We start from the raw sequence: 19502 nt of genomic DNA on the forward strand, positions 1-19502 counted from the left end.
GAGCCGGCGTACAGCTTCTGGGTCATGTGGCCAGCATGACTAAGCCATTTCTGGCAAACCAGAGCAGCGCACGGAAATGCCGTTTACCTTCCAGTTGGAGCGGTACCTATTTATCTACTTGCACTTTGACGTAGGTAGGTAGGCAGGAGCAGGGACTGAGCAACGGGAGTTCACCCCGTCGCGGGGATTTGAACCGCCAACCTTCTGATCGGCAAGTCCTTTTTTAAAAAAATAATTTTTATTATTTTCCAACACAAATATACAATTCTGTCAAATTTTCACAAATTTGATTCTTATTAGACTTCCTTCGGCTTCTCTGACAATCATCCATAATTACATCTCTGTTTACGCATTCCTCTGTTTATATTGCCATTAAACTTCCCTCCCACTCCTATTTCTTTTTAACAATATATCTCTGCTTTCACAGTGCTTCTTGAAATTCCACTAGTGTTGTTTGCACATCACATGTTCTTTTCAGATATTCAACAAATTTCCTCCAGTCCTCGATGAACTTTTGGTCTTGAAGATATCTAATTTTCCCGGTTAATCTGTCCAATTCTGCATAGTCAGTCAGCTTCAGTCTCCATTCTTCTATTGTCGGTATTTCCTCTTGTTTCCATTTCTCTGATCGGCAAGTCCTAGGCTCTGTGGTTTAACCCACAGCGCCACCCACGTCCCACCATCACCAGTTTGCTTTTATGTACATACATACAAGCAAACTGGTGATTGCTTGCTTCATTGTGTTCCGCTGCTTTGGGCAAGAGCCAGGGGTCTGCAACCTTTAAGACAAAAAGAGCCACTTGGACCCATTTCCAAAAAAACAACAACAACTGGGAGCCGCAAAAACATTGCAACATTTAAAACAAATATAACACTGTATATATTGTTTCTTGCCTTAATGCTGTATATACAGGATCGTGCAGTCAGCTGTCAATCTCAAGAAAAAAGGACAAATAGCTAATTAAAATATTTAATTTACAACCAGGTAACCAGGTTAATGGGACTTTTGCTCCTGAACCTCAGTGCTCAGTGTCTGCACATCAGGGCTGTAAGACGTCACCTTCATTTTCACACAGGCTTGCAAGCTGTCATCTGTGAGGCGTGATCGGTGTTTGTTTTTAATATAGTTCATGTTGGAGAAGACCTGCTCATATACATATGTGGAACCGAAGATCGACAGGACTCCAAATGCATACTTTTTCATGTTTATATAAGTGTTGGGGATGGCATTCCATGTTTCGAATACAAGTTTGTCCTGTTTGGGAAGGTTTTCAATATCACTCCATTTATGATTCTGAGCCAGAATGGCCTTCTGACGGGCAACATCCTCAAGAGTAGCGGTCAAGCATTTGAACTTGGACACCCATATATCTTTGTCGGCTATATCGGCCAGTTCCAGCTCAAGATCAGGTTGACTTACACCTGGAAATGCAGTCATATTCAATAGGGATGGATCGATCGCCAGGGGAGTGACAGGGAAGGATAATGTGTTTTTTTCCTCTCTGAACCCACAGAATCGTTTCCCAAACGAGCTTTGCATTGCGGTGATTGCAGACTTGAAATATTCCAAATTTATCGTATCATGACTTTGTTTGAACTCTCTCAAAGAGGGAAAGTGAGACAGTGTACCTCTCTGGAAATCTTTGACAAACACTGTCAACTTGCGCTCGAATGCCAAAACCTCCTCCAGCATGTGCAGGGCTGTGCCTCCTTTCCCCTGAAGGGTTGTATTTAGCGTGTTTAGATGGGCTGTCATGTCTACCATAAAATGTAATTTTTCCAGCCACTCTGGCTGTTCCAGCTCAGCAAAGGTAAGCTCTTTGCTGGCCAGGAAGGTTTTTACTTCTTCCAAACATGTGACAAAGCGTTTTAGCACCTCGCCTCTGGACAACCACCGGACCTTGTTGTGGAGCAGGAGGTCCGAATATGTGCTTTCCACCTCATCCAATAGCAAACGAAACTGGCGGTGGTTTAAACCCTTTGCCATTATCTTATTAACAATCTGAATGACCACATCCATCACTTTTGTGCATTCGGGGGGAAATGTTTGAGCACACAATGCCTCTTGGTGCAGGATGCAATGAAATGACAGCAGCGTTCTACCCAGTGCCTTCTGCAGTAGAGCCACAAAGCCCTTCTGTGCTCCTCTCATGCTCGGTGCCCCATCAGTAGCCACTGAGACCAGGTGGTTGGTGTTTATTTTTTTAGCACTTAAAAAGTCCAGGACAGCCTTACAGATATCCTCACCCCTTGTTTGGTCTTTTAGTGGTATCAGCTCAATCAGTTCTTCCTGTGGCCCAGAAGAGTTCACATATCGGCAGAACAGCGCTATTTGTTCAATATCACCTTTATCTTTGGACTCATCACAGGCGATGGAGTATGCCACAGCTGAATTAATGTCTTGAATTTGCTGTTTGCTAATGTTTTCTGCCATTTTTAGGGTTCTATCTTTAACAGTCTTCGCAGACAGAGGCATGTCTTTGATTTTCTGCACAATTTCATTCTTGTTTTTGAAGTCCATGTATAGATGTTCCGAAACCTTAAGGAATGCTTCTTTTATATACTCTCCATCTGTGAACGGCTTCCCATGCTTGACTATTTCCTGAGCGGCTACAAAACTAGCATATGTTGTGGAATTTGCAGACTTCACCCAATTCTTGAAATTATTTTTGCTCCTATCAACCTTCCTCATAAGTTCTGCAACGGCTTTTCGTCTCTCATCTCCATCTGGATATTTTTCTGCAAAGGCTGCGTGTTTATTCTGGAAATGTCTTGCAATATTTGACTTTTTGTTGTTTGCAAATTTCTCACCACATATTAAGCATACTGGTAAACCAGTCTTGTCAGTAGAGAATGCAAATGATTCTGTCCATGTATCATTAAACATTCTGTTTTCTTCAGAAATTTTTCTTTTCTTGCCTTTATCCATGGCTGGCCTACCGGGGGTCCAAAACAGGGACGTAATTAGAAATCAGAGGGCTCCATAGCAAAATTTGCTATGCCCGATGTCAGGGAACTGACATCAGAGTGAGAGGCGAAGGGGAGGCTCCCAGATTCTGCAGGCAAAGGACCCAGCACCAGGGGGAGAAGCAGCTTGGTAGAGGGGGGAGGAAATCAGCGCAACACCAGGGATAAAGGGGGGCAGATGGGGGAAACGGAGAGAGAGCTCCGGGATTCTTCTCTGTACATCAGTGAGTAGAACCCTCCACTAGCCACGCCCTCCCTGCGCAGAAGACTCCCGCGCAGTGAGAGGAGGAGGCGACTGGGAGTCAGACAGCTTCTATGCTGGAAGAGGTTTAAGAAATGCCCACAGACGGATTCTGCTAACGACTGAGACAGCTACGCGGAGATGGGCTGTGCAGTCAGAACGGTTTTAAAAGGCAATTAAGCCTAGAGAGGCGGCAGTTTACGCATGAGTAACTCAGACCCATTACACATGCCCCAAAGTGTACCATAAATCATAATCAGTGCCTGATGTAAATAATAATTAATAATGAGGCATTCGTCATTATAAAAATACCTTTTTTGACACTTTTTATTATTTCTTTGTTTGACCCCTCAGAATTACTCCTCCTCATAGAAATAAACATTAAATTAACAAGTTACCTTTTTTTGAGTGTGTGTTCTTCACTCCCCTTCAAAACAGTGACCAGTGTATATGGCCCCTTTCAATGCAGCCTGCTTACAAAGGCGGGAAAGACCAGCAATAAGCTGTTGCATAACGTTCCCCAAGGAAAGCGTTAGCTATTCATAGAATCATAGAATCATAGAGTTGGAAGAGACCACAAGGGCCATCGAGTCCAACCCCCTGCCAAGCAGGAAACACCATCAGAGCACTCCTGAGATATGGTTGTCAAGCCTCTGCTTAAAAACCTCCAAAGAAGGAGACTCCACCACACTCCTTGGCAGCAATTCACCAAACTTTCACCAAACTTTCCCCTGCTTAAGTTTAAAAAGGGGCTTCAAGCAACTAAAAAGGGGCTTCAGGCAACTAACTCCACGTGGAATTCCACGCCACTGCGACTTGCTATGCCCAATAATCAATGCCACAAAATGCCACAGAAAATTAACCAGGGCCCCAGTAAACCACAAATCATAATCAGTGCCTGATGCAAATAATAATTAATAATGAGGGCCCAATGTCATCCTCGTCATTATAAAAATAATCCCTCTCTTCGCACCGCCCAGCCTCCCAAGAAAAAACCCCCACCTCAAACAGTCACAAAGCACAAATTCCACGCGACCGCAACTTGCTATGCCCAATAATCAATGCCCCAAAATGCCATAGAAAATTAATCAGGGCCCCAGTGTACCATAAATCATAATCAGTGGCTGATGTAAATAATAATTAATAATGAGGCATTCGTCATTATAAAAATACCTTTTTATTATTCATTTGTTTGACCCCTCAGAATTACTCCTCCTCATAGAAATAAAATTAACAAGTTACCTTTTTTTGAGTGTGTGTTCTTCACTCCCCTTCAAAACAGTGACCAGTGTATATGGCCCCTTTCAATGCAGCCTGCTTACAAAGGCGGGAAAGACCAGCAATAAGCTGTTGCATAACGTTCCCCAAGGAAAGTGTTAGCTATTCACCAAACTTCCCCCTGCTTAGTTTAAAAAGGGGCTTCAGGCAACTAACTCCCACGTGGAATTTCCTATAGTAAGATGGCGGCCGCCTCAGAAGACCACATGGGCAGATAAGATGGCTGCTGGGACGATCCGGTTACCCAGCAACAGCACAGCTGTTTCTGACGCTTTTGAAAGCAGCCGGCAAAGCAAGCGTTGGAGCGCCGAAGCCACCTAACCCCCACAACTAGATTGCTGCGCATGTGACCAAATGGCGAGGACTTAGTTTCCTAGAGCCAAGCCCCGACACTACCACAAGCCTCCCTCTCTTCGCACCGCCCAGCCTCCCAAGAAAAAAAACCCACCTCAAACAGTCACAAAGCACAAATTCCACGCGACCGCAACTTGCTATGCCCAATAATCAATGCCCCAAAATGCCATAGAAAATTAATCAGGGCCCCAGTGTACCATAAATCACAATCAGTGGCTGATGTAAATAATAATTAATAATGAGGGATTCGTCATTATAAAAATACCTTTTTATTATTCATTTGTTTGACCCCTCAGAATTACTCCTCCTCATAGAAATAAAATTAACAAGTTACCTTTTTTTGAGTGTGTGTTCTTCACTCCCCTTCAAAACAGTGACCAGTGTATACGGCCCCTTTCAATGCAGCCTGCTTTCCCCAAGGAAAGAACAATTCACCAAACTTCTCCCTGCTTAAGTTTAAAAAGGGGCTTCAGGCAACTAACTCCTCCGCCTCCTCCCCTCGCCTCCTCCCCTCGCCTCGCCTCCTCCCCTCGCCTCCACTCCTCGCCTCCTCCCCTCGCCTCCTCCCCTCGCCTCGCCTCCTCCCCTCGCCTCCTCCCCTCGCCTCCGCCCCTCGCCTCCTCCCCTCGCCTCCACTCCTCGCCTCCTCCCCTCGCCTCCTCCCCTCCCCTCGCCTCCACTCCTCGCCTCCTCCCCTCGCCTCCTCCCCTCGCCTCCTCCCCTCGCCTCCACTCCTCGCCTCCACCCCTCGCCTCCTCCCCTCGCCTCCACTCCTCGCCTCCTCCCCTCGCCTCCTCCCCTCGCCTCCACTCCTCGCCTCCTCCCCTCGCCTCCACTCCTCGCCTCCTCCCCTCGCCTCCTCCCCTCGCCTCCACTCCTCGCCTCCTCCCCTCGCCTCCTCCCCTCGCCTCCACTCCTCGCCTCCTCCCCTCGCCTCCACTCCTCGCCTCCTCCCCTCGCCTCCTCCCCTCGCCTCCTCCCCTCGCCTCCGCCCCTCGCTTCCTCCCCTCGCCTCCTCCCCTCGCCTCCTCCCCTCGCCTCCGCTCCTCGCCTCCTCCCATCGCCTCCTCCCCGGAGCCGCAGCAAAGGCTTTAAAGAGCCACATGCGGCTCTGGAGCCGCAGGTTGCCGACCCCCGGGCAAGACAAATGTGCACATAAAGAAGATCTAGATTAGCTCTTCCCTGCTGCCTGTTTATGCTACACTGCCCCAGCGCCCCACCTTGTGGTCTTCCATGGAAAGCGTTGATGAGGTCTACAACATGCTTAGCAGTGCTGTAGCTCAAGCACTCCTTGGCCATTTTGCTTGGGCCCAACAAATCACACAGTTCAAAGCCAGTTAGTGGGTGTTCCATCTATCACACTCCAGCATCACCAAGAAACGCCACCAGCACTGGGTCTGTGCAAACAAAAGCCAGCTCCTTTTTCAACAGCTTTTGCTCAGTTTTATGAGACAAAGTAAACAGGCTCAAAAAGATGGATATGGGCAACAGGAAGTTGGAATATTTCAGGGCGGAGAAAGATGGAGGAAAATGGATCATTCAAGGAGTGGTGGTTAGATCTCTCTGCCTCTTTCCCTGTCCGATAAATTGCCATGCATTTGTAAGCGTGAAAGATCACTGGAGCTACAAGAACCAAGTTTATGTAAGTGGGAAGAGATGTGCATGGTTTGACTAAAGTCGCTATGTTTATAATAGTGATATACTTTTAATGCATAAGCCCCAATGGAAAAGTAGTTCTGAAATATACACCCTCTCTAATCTTGATGTTTGGAGCTGAGCTTCTCATTGCAGCAAGCACAAATAATAATGTAACCTACTGCCATCCATCATCTGCTTCTCCTGTGTAACAGAACAATCTAAATGCTCAGAATATAAATGAACCCCTGATAGGAGATCATAATCATATGACACAGTTTTCTCATTATGTCAGGACTATGAACAATTAACTTGGTGACATGGCGATATTGCAAGAAATATGAATAATGCCTGGAAGGCAAGAGCAAGCGGTAAGACCGAGTACTGAGAATTCATTAACTTGTCATACCTTACCTCATCCAGGACTTCAAGGTTTACCAGATCATCATCTGGAGAGTATTTGTCAGACGCATCAACACGATATGGTCTTCGAGTGTGTATTCGCTCATGCCTGTAAACAAGAGTATCTGTGTGAAATCTCTGTTCCCGTGTAGGTATTTGGCCATAGGCAATGATCATTGAGCTTGTGATTAGCCTAACCCATGGGTAGGCACACTAAGGCCCGGGGGCCGGATCCAGCCCAATCACCTTCTAAATCCGGTCCGCAGACGGTCCGGGAATCAGCGTGTTTTTACATGAGTAGAATGTGTCCTTTTATTTTAAATGCATCTCTGGGTTATTTGTGGGTCATAGGAATTCATTTCCCTGCCCCCCTTCAAAATATAGTCCAGCCCCCCACAAGGTCTGAGGGACAGTGGACCGGCCCCCTGCTGAAAAATTTGCTGACCCCTGGAGACATACCTGCACTACAGACAGGGCCGATTTTAGGTTTGATGAGGCCCTAAGCTACTGAAGATAATGGGGCCCTTTATATGTCCAGCTGTCCTTTGTCAACAACAAATTGTCACTGCTTTTTGTGTTGAATATATGTTGTTGTTGTTGTTTAGTCATTTAGTCGTGTCCGACTCTTCGTGACTCCATGGACCAGAGCACGCCAGGCACTCCTGTCTTCCAAATTTTTTTGGGGGGGGGCTCAAGAGAGTGGGGCCCTAAGCTATAGCTTGTTTAGCTTATACGTAAATCCAGCACTGACTACAGACCTGAAGATGCTTAAAAGCCATTCCTTCTCCTCATGGGGTGCTAGTAAGTGAAGTTCTGTGAGGGAAACAACTGGTCTCTCCCCTACAGATGATATATAGCACTCATCAATCTACTCTTACTAGGATCTTTTGGAAGAAAATAAAACAACTAGATTGTCACAAATATACATTTGTAGTGCAAATACACAAAAATACATGTTATACAAGAAAAAGGTTTATAAAAAATCAATGGATCTACTGGGAACAACTGCACAAAACACACACACACACATTTTACCCAAGCAAATCAAACGACAATTCTTAAAAAGGAATAGTTAAGATATGAAAATATAGACTGCATACATTATCCATTGTATGATAGTAAGTTCCTGTGCACAACATGTTTACTAACAAGTGTCCTTGCATCCCAATAAGTCATTCTAGAGTTCACTATATGTCTTTGGTGTCCTTGCTGCTGTCACTGGGACACTCATTCCTTCTTAATAGCATGCATTAAATCTTTAAATCGTTATGGTGTGACCACCTGATAGATTATCCAAACGTTTGCAGTCTCTGTAAAATGAAATAAAATGAGATAAGGATATGTTGCAGCAGTCCATCCTGAATCCAGGAGATAAAATGGACAAGAAGGTTGTGATCCTATGCATTCATCCTAGACCCATTTAACTTAAGTGGGGCTTAGAATCATAGAATTGTAGAGTTGGAAGGGTCCACGAGGATCATGTAGTCCAACCCCCTGCAATGCAGGAATCTTTTTGCCCGGTGTGGGTGACTTGTCACCGTTCTACACATTGTGCAAATGAAATTGTAGAATTGTGGGCCATACCGCTCTAGACAGCTGGTGTAATGCCATATTTTTAATGCCTGCGCCAACGTAAAAAAATTATCTGCATATTGTGAGACCACACGCCAGGGAGAAGTCTATTCTAAAACTTTACCATTGATATGCTACATGCAAGAAAAATGTTACATGGAGGACTACTCACACGTTTCACTCCCACTTTGCAATCTGAAGTGGTGCAGCCCAAAATTTTGCCACTTAAGTCTACAGTACTTGCCATGTAACTCTATGCAAAAATGGCTAATACTGTCAATAAAACACACCCAACACTACACTATGTAGCAGCAAGTCTTTCAATAGAGAACCAAGTATAAAATTTTATTTTTTCCCCCAGTCATTCCATCTTGGTGTAAGTTAGTTCCACTTCCGCATACACTCTTGAAGTCACTTCTAGCTAGTCACATTCCTTCTCCCTCATACATGCATTGTGCAATCTGAATGTGACCATGACCAGGGCTATAGTCAAAAATCAAGAGTATTTACCCTGTTACCTCTACGTCTGCCAAAGCGTCATCTTGCATGGCCCTAGAACTTGTCCAAGATGACATTTCTGAACCACAACTGCTAGGACATGCTAAATTCCTAGAGCCTTCAGCCAGCTTCTCCTTGCAGATTAAATTATCACCTCTGAGTTACAGAATTAGAAGCAGAGACATACTGCCCCATAACCCCCATATAATCTGATTACATGGGAGGAATCTTTGGAAATGCCAACAAATACCTTTTGCTTTTAAACAGGATGTCCTAATGTATCAAACTGTAAGGCCAGAATTTTTTTTAACAGTATTGGTAGTACAGTATGGTACAACACAGTGTACCTGCTGTACATGCAAAAGCCCGAGGGGCTTAATTCCAGCGTCCAATATAACCAAAGCGTAGAATGCAGTGCACCCACTGAGATACAACAGCATCCTGCTGGGTACCATTTAGAATTGATCCTCAATGACACTCTGACAGATTGCTCCTGTGTACGACTTCCTGTACAGAAGGCAGTAGCAATCTCATAAGGCTGGGGTAATAGCATGCAAACCAAACAGAACAATGGTAAGACCTTTCAGGGCATTGAAAGATATGCAATGTAATGCATAGACAATATACTGGCCTCATTTCCAAACAGAAAAGACACTCTGCTTTTTATAGTTGGGTTGGTGTGTGTGTGTGTGTGTGTGTGTGTGTACAGTGGTACCTCTGGTTACGTACTTAATTCGTTCCGGAGGTCCGTTCTTAACCTGAAACTGTTCTTAACCTGAAGCACCACCTTAGTTAATGTGGCCTCCCGCTGCCACCGCCGCGCGATTTCTGTTCTCATCCTGAAGCAAAGTTCTTAACCCGAGGTACTATTTCTGGGTTAGCGGAGTCTGTAACCTGAAGCATATGTAACCCGAGGTACCACTGTTTGTGTGTGTATATACATGCATACAGCAAATGACTTTAAAAATTGCACAAAGCAACAACAACTCAAAATAGTAACAAATGCCATGAGTAATTCAATAGAAAAATGAATGTTTTTTCTCTCTCTTTTGAATTACTCATGAATGTATTGGGACAGAGTGATTTTTGCAGCTGTTGTTAAATCTGCAAAACAACGAGGAGCAACAAAGAAATTTCTGAAACAACAGTGGGATATCAGCTCCGCCCAAGGCATGATGGAAAGCAGCAACAGCTGGGAAAGTATAGACATAACATTTTACAAGGACAGGTAAAAACACCACGGAGAGAATAATTGCCACACACAGGAAGAACAAGGATATAGTTTTGAGTGCCTCACTTGTAGTTCTATAAATCATTTAATGTATCAACATGAATGGAAGTTACTAATATTGCAGTTGTTGTATAAGGGATTATTATTTTGACCAGAATATAATTGAAATTAATAAGATTTGGAACGCAGAAATAAAGCACATATGACACTAAACAACTCCACATACATGTGTTGTCCAAACTGCATTTCACAATTTCCCCTTCATCTCCTACACCATGAGCAACTGTATGGCATCCACGCTTTATTGATCAGAAATTGCAAGTTGCCTTTCGACAAGGAGTGAAAGGGGAAAGAATGGTTTTGCAACTTGACGGGGCGTATTTTGCATTAATGGTTCTGAGTTTCTGTTTCAGTCCTAGTCGAGGTTTATTTCTGATCACCAAAGTGCCTATTAGCATCCCATTTGTTTCAACGGGCTCATTTGAAGCATGATTACGTGCATAAAAGGTGTCAGGGAGATTTAAACAACAGCAACACACAATCAATTAGAAACATTTAAAAGCTTTTTGTTGGTGGACCCTAAACCTCCCTCAGATAGACTATGAAAAGCAAAGCAACAAGCTAAGGCCCGAAAAAGACCCAATATGGAGGCCGAATGGCCAAAATATTGGGAAATATTAGAAAAAGATGGAGACAATTGGAAATTGCAGAGTTTGGAGAAAATGAAGGATAAAGTGCGAGACTGGTTACATTACGCTCAGATTAAAGAAGTCTTTAAAAATGATAAAAAGTTAGGGTTCCAGGTGGAGAAATCGAAGTTGGAAACAGAATTGTTAGAACCAAAGACTAAGGTATTATCAAGAATGTATAACTTGCTGTTAAAATGGAATACACAAGACGAAATGGTTAAATCGGCTATGATAAAGTGGGCACAGGACATTGGACATAACATTATGTTTGAGGACTGGGAAAGGTTGTGGACCACTGGGCTGAACTTCACTGCATGTAATGCTCTGAAGGAAAATGTAATGAAAATGATATATAGATGGTACATGACCCCAGTTAAACTTGCTAAAATATACCATTTGTCTGATAATAAATGTTGGAAATGCAAAGAGAATGAAGGAACATTCTTTCACCTCTGGTGGACCTGCCCTAAAGTGAAGGCCTTCTGGGAAATGATATATAATGAGTTGAAAAAGGTATTTAAGTATACCTTCACTAAGAAACCAGAGGCCTTCCTTCTGGGTATTGTCGGCCAGAAGGTGTTAAAGAAGGACCGAACATTTTTTATGTATGCAACAACGGCAGCAAGGATACTCATCGCTAAGAACTGGAAAACTCAAGATCTACCCACACTGGAAGAGTGGCAGATGCAGCTGATGGACTATATGCAACTGGCCGAGATGACTGGCAGAATCCAAGACCTGGGAGAAGAGAGGGTTGAAGAGGACTGGAAGAAATTTAAGATTTATTTACAAAAATATTGTAATTTGGTTGAATGTTAAGAAGGATGCTAGATCATAAATAATTGTCCACCACTGAATTAGATCTGAATTTGATGATAAGTGAGATTAAGGAAAATATAAATCTTTTGGAGAACTGCTAGATTCTATTTAAATGAGCGGATATAAGATTCTAAACAAGATGGTAATTTGCTTGAAAAAAATTTTTAACGATGTAAGTGGGAGCGGGAGACGTGAGGGAGTCCAAAGAAGTGATGAAATTATGTTATGATATAAGTAATGTTGTTTATTATTTTTGCATTTGTATTCAATTTTTTTTAATAAATATTTATTAAAAATAAAAAATAAAAAAATAAACAACAGCAACACACAATCAATTAGAAACATTTAAAAGCTTTTTGTTGGTGGACCCTAAACCTCCCTCAGATAGACTATGAAAAGCAAAGCAACAAGATAAGAAGCTTAGCTAATTGGCATAATGCAACTACTTACTGGTGAGCACAAATTTAAAAAAGATACAAATTCATGGCCAATATCTTTTAATAAACCCAGGCATTGTGTGTTCTATTGTCTTCGACGCTCATCGATGTTGAACATTTACCAATCTGCAGGTTCTCGGCTGTGCGCAGGTCAGTGTAATGTGCTTAGGTTCAATGCAAATTTTTAAAAAAACTGAACTTGAGGTGGCAATAGAGCACTTGGAAGGAATTGCACTTTTGAGCCACATGGTCAGACACAGATGCTAGATTTTTCTGTACAAAGGCCAACCTGTGGTAAGAGGCTAGGTGTCAGGGACTGGACTGAAGAGGGGGAGGAGTGGTGGGGGTCTGCCCCCTTATTTTCATCATCATCATCATTTTTTAATTTGTATACCGTCTTTCTATCTTACAATACTCAAGGTGGTTTACAACCTGAAGAAGCATCTCCACCCGCATCATTCTGCCCGGACGCTGAGGTCCAGCGCCGAGGGCTCTCTGGCAGTTCCCTCATTGCGAGAAGCAAAGCTACAGGGAACCAGGCAGAGGACCTTCTCGGTAGTGGCACTCGCCCTGTGGAATGCCATCCCATCAGATGTCAAAGAGATAAACAACTACCTGACATTCAGAAGACATCTTAAGGCAGCCCAGTTCAGGGAAGTTTTTAATGTGTGACATCTTAGTGTATTTTTGGTCTTGGTGGAAGCTGCCCAAAGTGGCTGGGGAAACCCAGCCAGATGGGCGGGGTACAAATAATACATTTATTATTATTATTATTATTATTATTAAACAAAAATGTACATCTTATAACAATCTAATGCAATACAAAAATGTGATAATAAAACTTTAAAACAGGCAACCTACATCAAAAAAGTAACATTCAACAATTAGAATAGTATTAAATAACAATAACAAGTAAAAGTTGAACAGAATCCACTCAGCAGTTACAATAAATAATTTCTAAACTAGTAATCAGTAAAACAGCGGCAAGCCACAGTACATAAAATAATGCAGACCAAAGATCCATCAAATCATAAAAAAATAGCTCAACTGGTAAAGCATGAGACCCCTTAATCTCAGTTTCATGAGTTTGAGCCCCGCGTAGGGCGGATGATTCCTGCCTTGCAGGGGGTTGGACTAGATGACCCTTGTAGGCCCCTTCCATTTCTACCATTCTGTTTGCACAGTAGTCAACCAGGCGGCTATAGGAAGCCACCAAGCAGGACCTAAGCACAAGCGCACTCTGTTAGAATTCCTGCTTCATTATTGCAGTCATGGGATTTTTGCCTTTCACATGACGGTATATGTTTTGACACCACAGAGTGGGAAGTGACGGAGACAGGATGTCTGTGTTACTGTGTTCTGTGGAGTGGGACTATTGTCCTTTGTTTTCTCTCTCTTTGCTGTCTGATGCTAGAGAGAGAGGGAGCCATGTTGCAGTGCTCCGTGTGTGTATATATGTAAATAAAGTAGATTAGCCAAAATGCTGAGCTGCTGAGGTCTGTCATGGGAGTTGCGAAGACTCTCTAAGTGTGCTGGTGTCGGTTGGCATCGGTCGCTGTGATGTTCAGGCTGAAGAAAGCTTTTGAAGCTCCCAAACGATTGACCAGGAGGGAGAGAACATGCCAGTCGGGCATGTGTCTCTGCCAGGGTCCTACTCGAGTGTAGGGCTGAACTCCTGACACACTCTCCCCATGGGTGATTGCCAGCAACTGGCATTCAGAAACATACTGAAGATCCTTCACATCCAACACATCATAACCATCATAACTAGTAGCCAGTTTTACCCCACCATGCATAATTTTATACAACTCTATCTTGTCCCCCTCTTACTCCTGTTTCTCTAAACTAAAAAGCTCCAAATTCGTAACCTGAGCAGGTCTTTTTTTTTTTTAAAAAAAATTATTATTTAAACAATTCAGCATTAACACACATATATTGTGAATATACAAACATACATTTCATACAAAATCCTTAAAAATGTTCAAACATACCTAGACTCAATCCCACAGATAATTCCTTTTCCCATCACCATCCACCACCCCTCACCCCACCTTTGTGTTAGACTTCCAATCTACTCAATTGCAATTTCTTTCCACTTCTATTGCTTTCTTTCACACACCTTTAACCTAATTTCATGCTTCTTTTTCTATTACACATTGTTATCCATCTTATTTAGTATTCCAGTATTTAAAACGGAACTTGTTTATTCCAATAATAATAATAATAATAATAATAATAATTTATTATTTGTACCCCGCCCATCTGGCTGGGTTTCCCCAGCCACTCTGGGCGGCTTCCAACAAAGATGAAAGATACACTAAAATGTCACAGATTAAAAACCTCCCTGAACAGGGCTGCCTTCAGATGTCTTCTGAATGTCAGGTAGATGTTTATTGCTTTGACATCTGATGGGAGGGCGTTCCACAGGGCGGGCGCCACTACCGAGAAGGCCCTCTGCCTGGTTCCCTGTAACTTGGCCTCTCGCAGTGAGGGAACCGCCAGAAGGCCCTTGGAGCTGGACCTCAGTGTCCGGGCAGAACGATGGGGGAGGAGACGCTCCTTCAGATATACTGGATTTTTCAATATAGTTTTGCAAGTATCCTTTAAACACCTTCTAGTCTATCTTCTCTTTTGATATCCTTCCAATTTCTCCCATTGTTTTGGATATATTGTAGTACTCCAATAATTTGGCAAGCCACTCTCTATTTTTGTCGGTCGAATACCACTTTTCCAATTTTTCGTAAGCAATAGCCTTGCGGCTACTGTTGCGTATAAATATAATGTCTTGTTTTCTTCCTTTAGACTTCTTCCTGTGTAGGTCTTGTCCTCTTGATCATTTCAGTTTCCTGTCTCGGAATGGCTCTATTCTCCTTAGATGAAATATTCTGTAAATTAAGAATTATTTGCTCTAATCTGCTCTCACCCAGACCATCCTGTGCCAGCTCAGTTGAAAAAAATCATAGAATCATAGAGTTGGAAGAGACCACAAGGGCCATCGAGTCCAACCTCCTGCTAAGCAGGAAACACCATCAGAGCACTCCTGACATATGGTTGTCAAGCCTCTGCTTAAAGACCTCCAAAGAAGGAGACTCCACCACACTCCTTGGCAGCAAATTCCACTGTCGAACAGCTCTTACTGTCAGGAAGTTCTTCCTAATGTTTAGGTGGAATCTTCTTTCTTGTAGTTTGGAACCATTGCTCCGTGTCTGCTTCTCTGGAGCAGCAGAAAACAACCTTTCTCCCTCCTCTATGTGACATCCTTTTATATATTTGAACATGGCTATCATATCACCCCTTAACCTCCTCTTCTCCAGGCTAAACATGCCCAGCTCCCTTAGCCGTTCCTCATAAGGCATCGTTTCCAGGCCTGCTGCGTCACACTGTTGGCTCATGTCAAGTTTGTGGTCAACCAAGACTCCTAGATCCTTTTCACATGTACTGCTCTCAAGCCAGGTGTCACCCATCTTGTATTTGTGCCTCTCATTTTTTTGCCCAAGTGCAATACTTTACTTTACATTTCTCCCTGTTAAAATTCATCTTGTTTGTTTTGGCCCAGTTCTCTAATCTGTCAAGGTCGTTTTGAAGTGTGATCCTGTCCTCTGGGGTGTTAGCCACCCCTCCCAGTTTGGTGTCATCTGCAAATTTGATCAGGATGCCCTTGAGTCCATCATCCAAGTCGTTGATAAAGATGTTGAATAAGACCGGGCCCAAGACAGAACCCTGTGGCACCCCACTAGTCACTCTTCTCCAGGATGAAGAGGAACCATTGATGAGCACCCTTTGGGAAGCCTTGCATTATTTCTGGGACATGGTTAGGCATTGGTGAAGTTTCTGGGGGAAAGGCATTTCAGAGCCGAGGGGTACCCACTGAGAACGACTCCCAAGATGCCTTTGCAATCCTTACTTGGTGCATGGATGGGCTGCAAGTGTTGTGTTTGGATTGAGGGTACATTATATGCACAGCTTTTTTATACTAAGCCATTTCTAATTGCTGAGTTGGCTTGCAAATGAACTACTTTTCCGAATAAATAGAAAACTCCCACTGTGTTTCCCCCCCAGGGCAATGAGAAATGTCAGTTTTATTACTGAAGACTTAAAAAGAAAACCAACCTAAAAGCACATGCTGCTAAGAAAACTTCTTAGTCAAATATGAGAAAAGGGGGAGTATCTACTGCATTTGTTTCTCTGTGCATGTTGTACTCAGAAGGACAATACTGGAAGTATAACATCAAATTTGCTTCATGTTCATCTGCTGGTCTTATCAGTTTTCGCCTATTAGTCTGGGTACTGCTAAAACCAAAGAACCACCGACTCCAGCAAGCACCAGACCAGCCATGTTGAAGACAATAATGGAAAAATTCAGCTTTGTGCAAGCTGCTTCACTATTGCTGAATCATAATGTCACAAGAAAATTGATGCTTTTGACTTATGGTGCTGGAGGAGACTCTTGAGAGTCCCATGAACTGCAAGAAGATCAAACCTATCCATTCTGAAGGAAATCAGCCCTGAGTGCTCACTGGAAGGACAGATCCTGAAGCTGAGGCTCCAGTACTTTGGCCACCTCATGAGAAGAGAAGACTCCCTGGAAAAGACCCTGATGTTGGGAAAGATGGAGGGCACAAGGAGAAAGGGACAGCAGAGGACGAGATCGTTGGACAGTGTTCTTGAAGCTACTAACATGAGTTTGACCAAATTGCGGGAGGCAGTGGAAGACAGGAGTGCCTGGCGTGCTCTGGTCCATGGGGTCACGAAGAGCTGGACACGACTAAATGACTAAACAACAAGAAGATTTAAGAAAGAGAACAACCAATGGGCATGGGCTTGGCAGCCCACTAAAGGGCTGACACCCCCTGATACACACACAGTGCCGCCACACTTTTTATTCTTCTTCTGCCACTGCTGCCATGGAAGCAGCAGCAGCAACACCACCTATCAACCTCCTTGCCAAACCCCTGGGTGTTGTTTTAGCAGTGGGGTGGGGAGACAGTGCCACTTTTTGAATGGGAGGGGAGCCAAGCCTGGCTTCTGTCCACAATGTCCCTGGCCCAACGTTGCCCTCAGTTCTGCCCTCTCTGTTCTCAACTTTCACATGTTGGGCAGGGAAGGTCTGGTGGGAGGGGCGGTTCGCTCACATTTGCTCAAACAGGAAGAGACATTTCTGTGCAATCAAGGATCCTTGGAAAGGGCTACAATTTTCTGTGAAAGTGGAGCTGTAATACACATGCATGTTGGGTGGGATAACAACCATACACACAGGGCTGTATTAAGGCCTTCAGAGGCCCTAAGCCCCCATATAACTGGGCATGTTGTGCGGATGCCTGATTATCATCTTCCAAAGCAACTACTCTATTCCGAACTTAAAAATGGAAAGTGTGATGCTGGTGGTCAACAAAAGAGGTTCAAATACTCTCTCAAGGCAAATGTTTTTTAAAAAATGTAGTATAAACACTGACAATTGGGAAACACCGGCCCGCAAGCGTTCCAATTGGAGAACAGCTTTTACCAACAATTGGAGAACAGCTTTGAAGACGCTCAAACTCAGGACGCAAGGGAGAAATGTGCTAAGAGGAAGGCACGTTGGGCAAAGCTACACCGTGATCAACTCCCACCCAGAAAGCAATGTCTCCACTGTGGAAGGAGGTGTGGATCCAGAACTGGCCTCCACAGTCACTTACGGACTCATTGTTAAAACTGTGTTTATGGAAGACAATCTTACTCGGCTACGAGTGATCACCAAAGAAGAAAAGAAGAATTATAAAAAGGTAAGGGAACTGAGTTCCCCCCAAGTTCCTGTATATATATATATATATATATACAACAACCCTGCTCACAATTCCCTGGAAACTTGCTAACTTTACCATGTTGCTAACTTTACCACTGTCAACACATGGATATCACTTTTTCTCTCTCTGGTTGCTTCCACTAAACTGCCCTTTAATCTTCTGGTCTGGCCCAAACTACTCCCAATACTGGGTAGAGTAGTACAACACTTAGGAATGGGGTGAATAACAAGGTCTCAGACTAATTTCTCCCCCAATCAATTATAAGTTTACTTAACGATTTGGGAAGACAACAAGGTAAAATTTTGACCCTCTTATGAATAGCTCCCTGGGTACTGAAAGAACTGGAGTATTGCCCTCTATTTTCTGGCGAAAGGAAATTTACTAAGCCACATTTCCCAAAGACACATTTTGCCCTAGAGTTATTGCCAGCATACACCAAATTTTCCTCCTACCTACATTGCCTTTTCCCTATGCAGGTTAACAAAGAATTCCCTCTATTTATATGAAGAATAGTAACAGTCTGATCCACATTCTTTCTTTCTCTGAAAAGATGGAATTGCAACACTGAACAAGGAAAATCTTCAGCACAGTGGGAGCAGAATAGACCTCGTGACCTCAATTACAGCAGCAATACCAAACTTCCAGTGCAGTTCAAATGCTGACTAGGTCAGTACAATCACGGCAGAGAGCTCTGTTCTTGAGTGTATTTCAGAGGAGTCATAATGACAACACTGGCACAACCTTAATTGCAACATCACACATGCCACGACTACAATAAGAATCTGTGTAATCATTAGCATTTACAATGTAATCAGCCTGCAAAATGGTTGCTTCCTTGTCCACCGTAGGTTTTACAGGTCTGCAATCTGTCCCCTGGTATTCGCCCAGACAATGTGTGGAGGAAACTGCACTTTAAAACCACATTCAATTCTGCACACCCATCATTTTACAACCCAATTGCTATTCCTTTTAGCTTTGCCTGGTGCTATCTCTGAGTCCCAACAGGGTGTATGAAGAAAATTACAAGCTGGGCATAAGCTAGTTTCTTGCAGCTAACGGCATTCAGATTGGTAATGGAATTGACTCCAGCTGCAATACCTCCCTGCTAGAGACAGACTGCTGTTCTTAAAAAAGCTGTCTGATGAGAGCCAGCCTAGAGAGCCAGCATGGACCAGCAGGTAGTGTTAGCTGTTGTTCTAGGGAGTCAAACTTTTGTTTGGCTAAGACTGAATGTTACTTGTAAGACCATCTCGCTAAGAGTTATATCTTGCAAAGCAGGTCAGAAATAACTGCGATATTGCAATATAATATTGTGGATGTGGCCAAAGAATCATTTACTGCTTTTAAGAGAGACCATGTTGGCTGTGAATCCTGGAAGACCTGCTTCCTACCTGGCCTGGGATGGTGGGGCCCTGACTGACTCCAGCAACAAAAGCTGAGGCTGCTGAACAGACTCTTGGGTTGGGATGTTGTTTAGAGGCTTTGTTGTTGTTGCTGCTGCTGCATTTATTTATTTTTTGCATCTTTATTTTTTAGATTTTATTATGATTTAATGTGGACATTGTTCAATTTTGTTGAAATTATTGATGTGTTTAA

General features: G+C 43.4%; 2 protein-coding genes across 2 annotated transcripts in view; both read right to left on the minus strand.

Moving 5' to 3' along the window:
• MYO3B (myosin IIIB) overlaps positions 1-19502 on the minus strand; it is a 291721-nt gene that overhangs the window by 154934 nt on the left and 117285 nt on the right. The window contains exon 11 of the mRNA XM_083704157.1: positions 6890-6986. Coding sequence (XP_083560283.1) covers positions 6890-6986 — 97 coding nt within the window. The remainder of the gene's footprint in view (positions 1-6889; positions 6987-19502) is intronic.
• LOC310829775 (general transcription factor II-I repeat domain-containing protein 2-like) lies at positions 796-3680 on the minus strand. Its single transcript, XM_083708656.1, has 2 exons — positions 3607-3680; positions 796-2936 (listed from the first exon to the last, which is right to left on the minus strand). The coding sequence occupies exon 2, from the start codon at positions 2927-2929 to the stop codon at positions 995-997; it is 1935 nt and encodes a 644-aa protein (XP_083564782.1). The 5' UTR covers positions 2930-2936; positions 3607-3680; the 3' UTR covers positions 796-994.

This window comes from Podarcis gaigeae, assembly GCF_964106915.1.
Source record: "Podarcis gaigeae genome assembly, chromosome: 1".
NCBI lineage: Eukaryota > Metazoa > Chordata > Lepidosauria > Squamata > Lacertidae > Podarcis > Podarcis gaigeae.

Bases quoted from the DNA above. Each gene is read 5' to 3' on its own strand.
- LOC310829775 (XM_083708656.1), bottom strand. From the start codon at position 2,929: ATGGATAAAGGCAAGAAAAGAAAAATTTCTGAAGAAAACAGAATGTTT.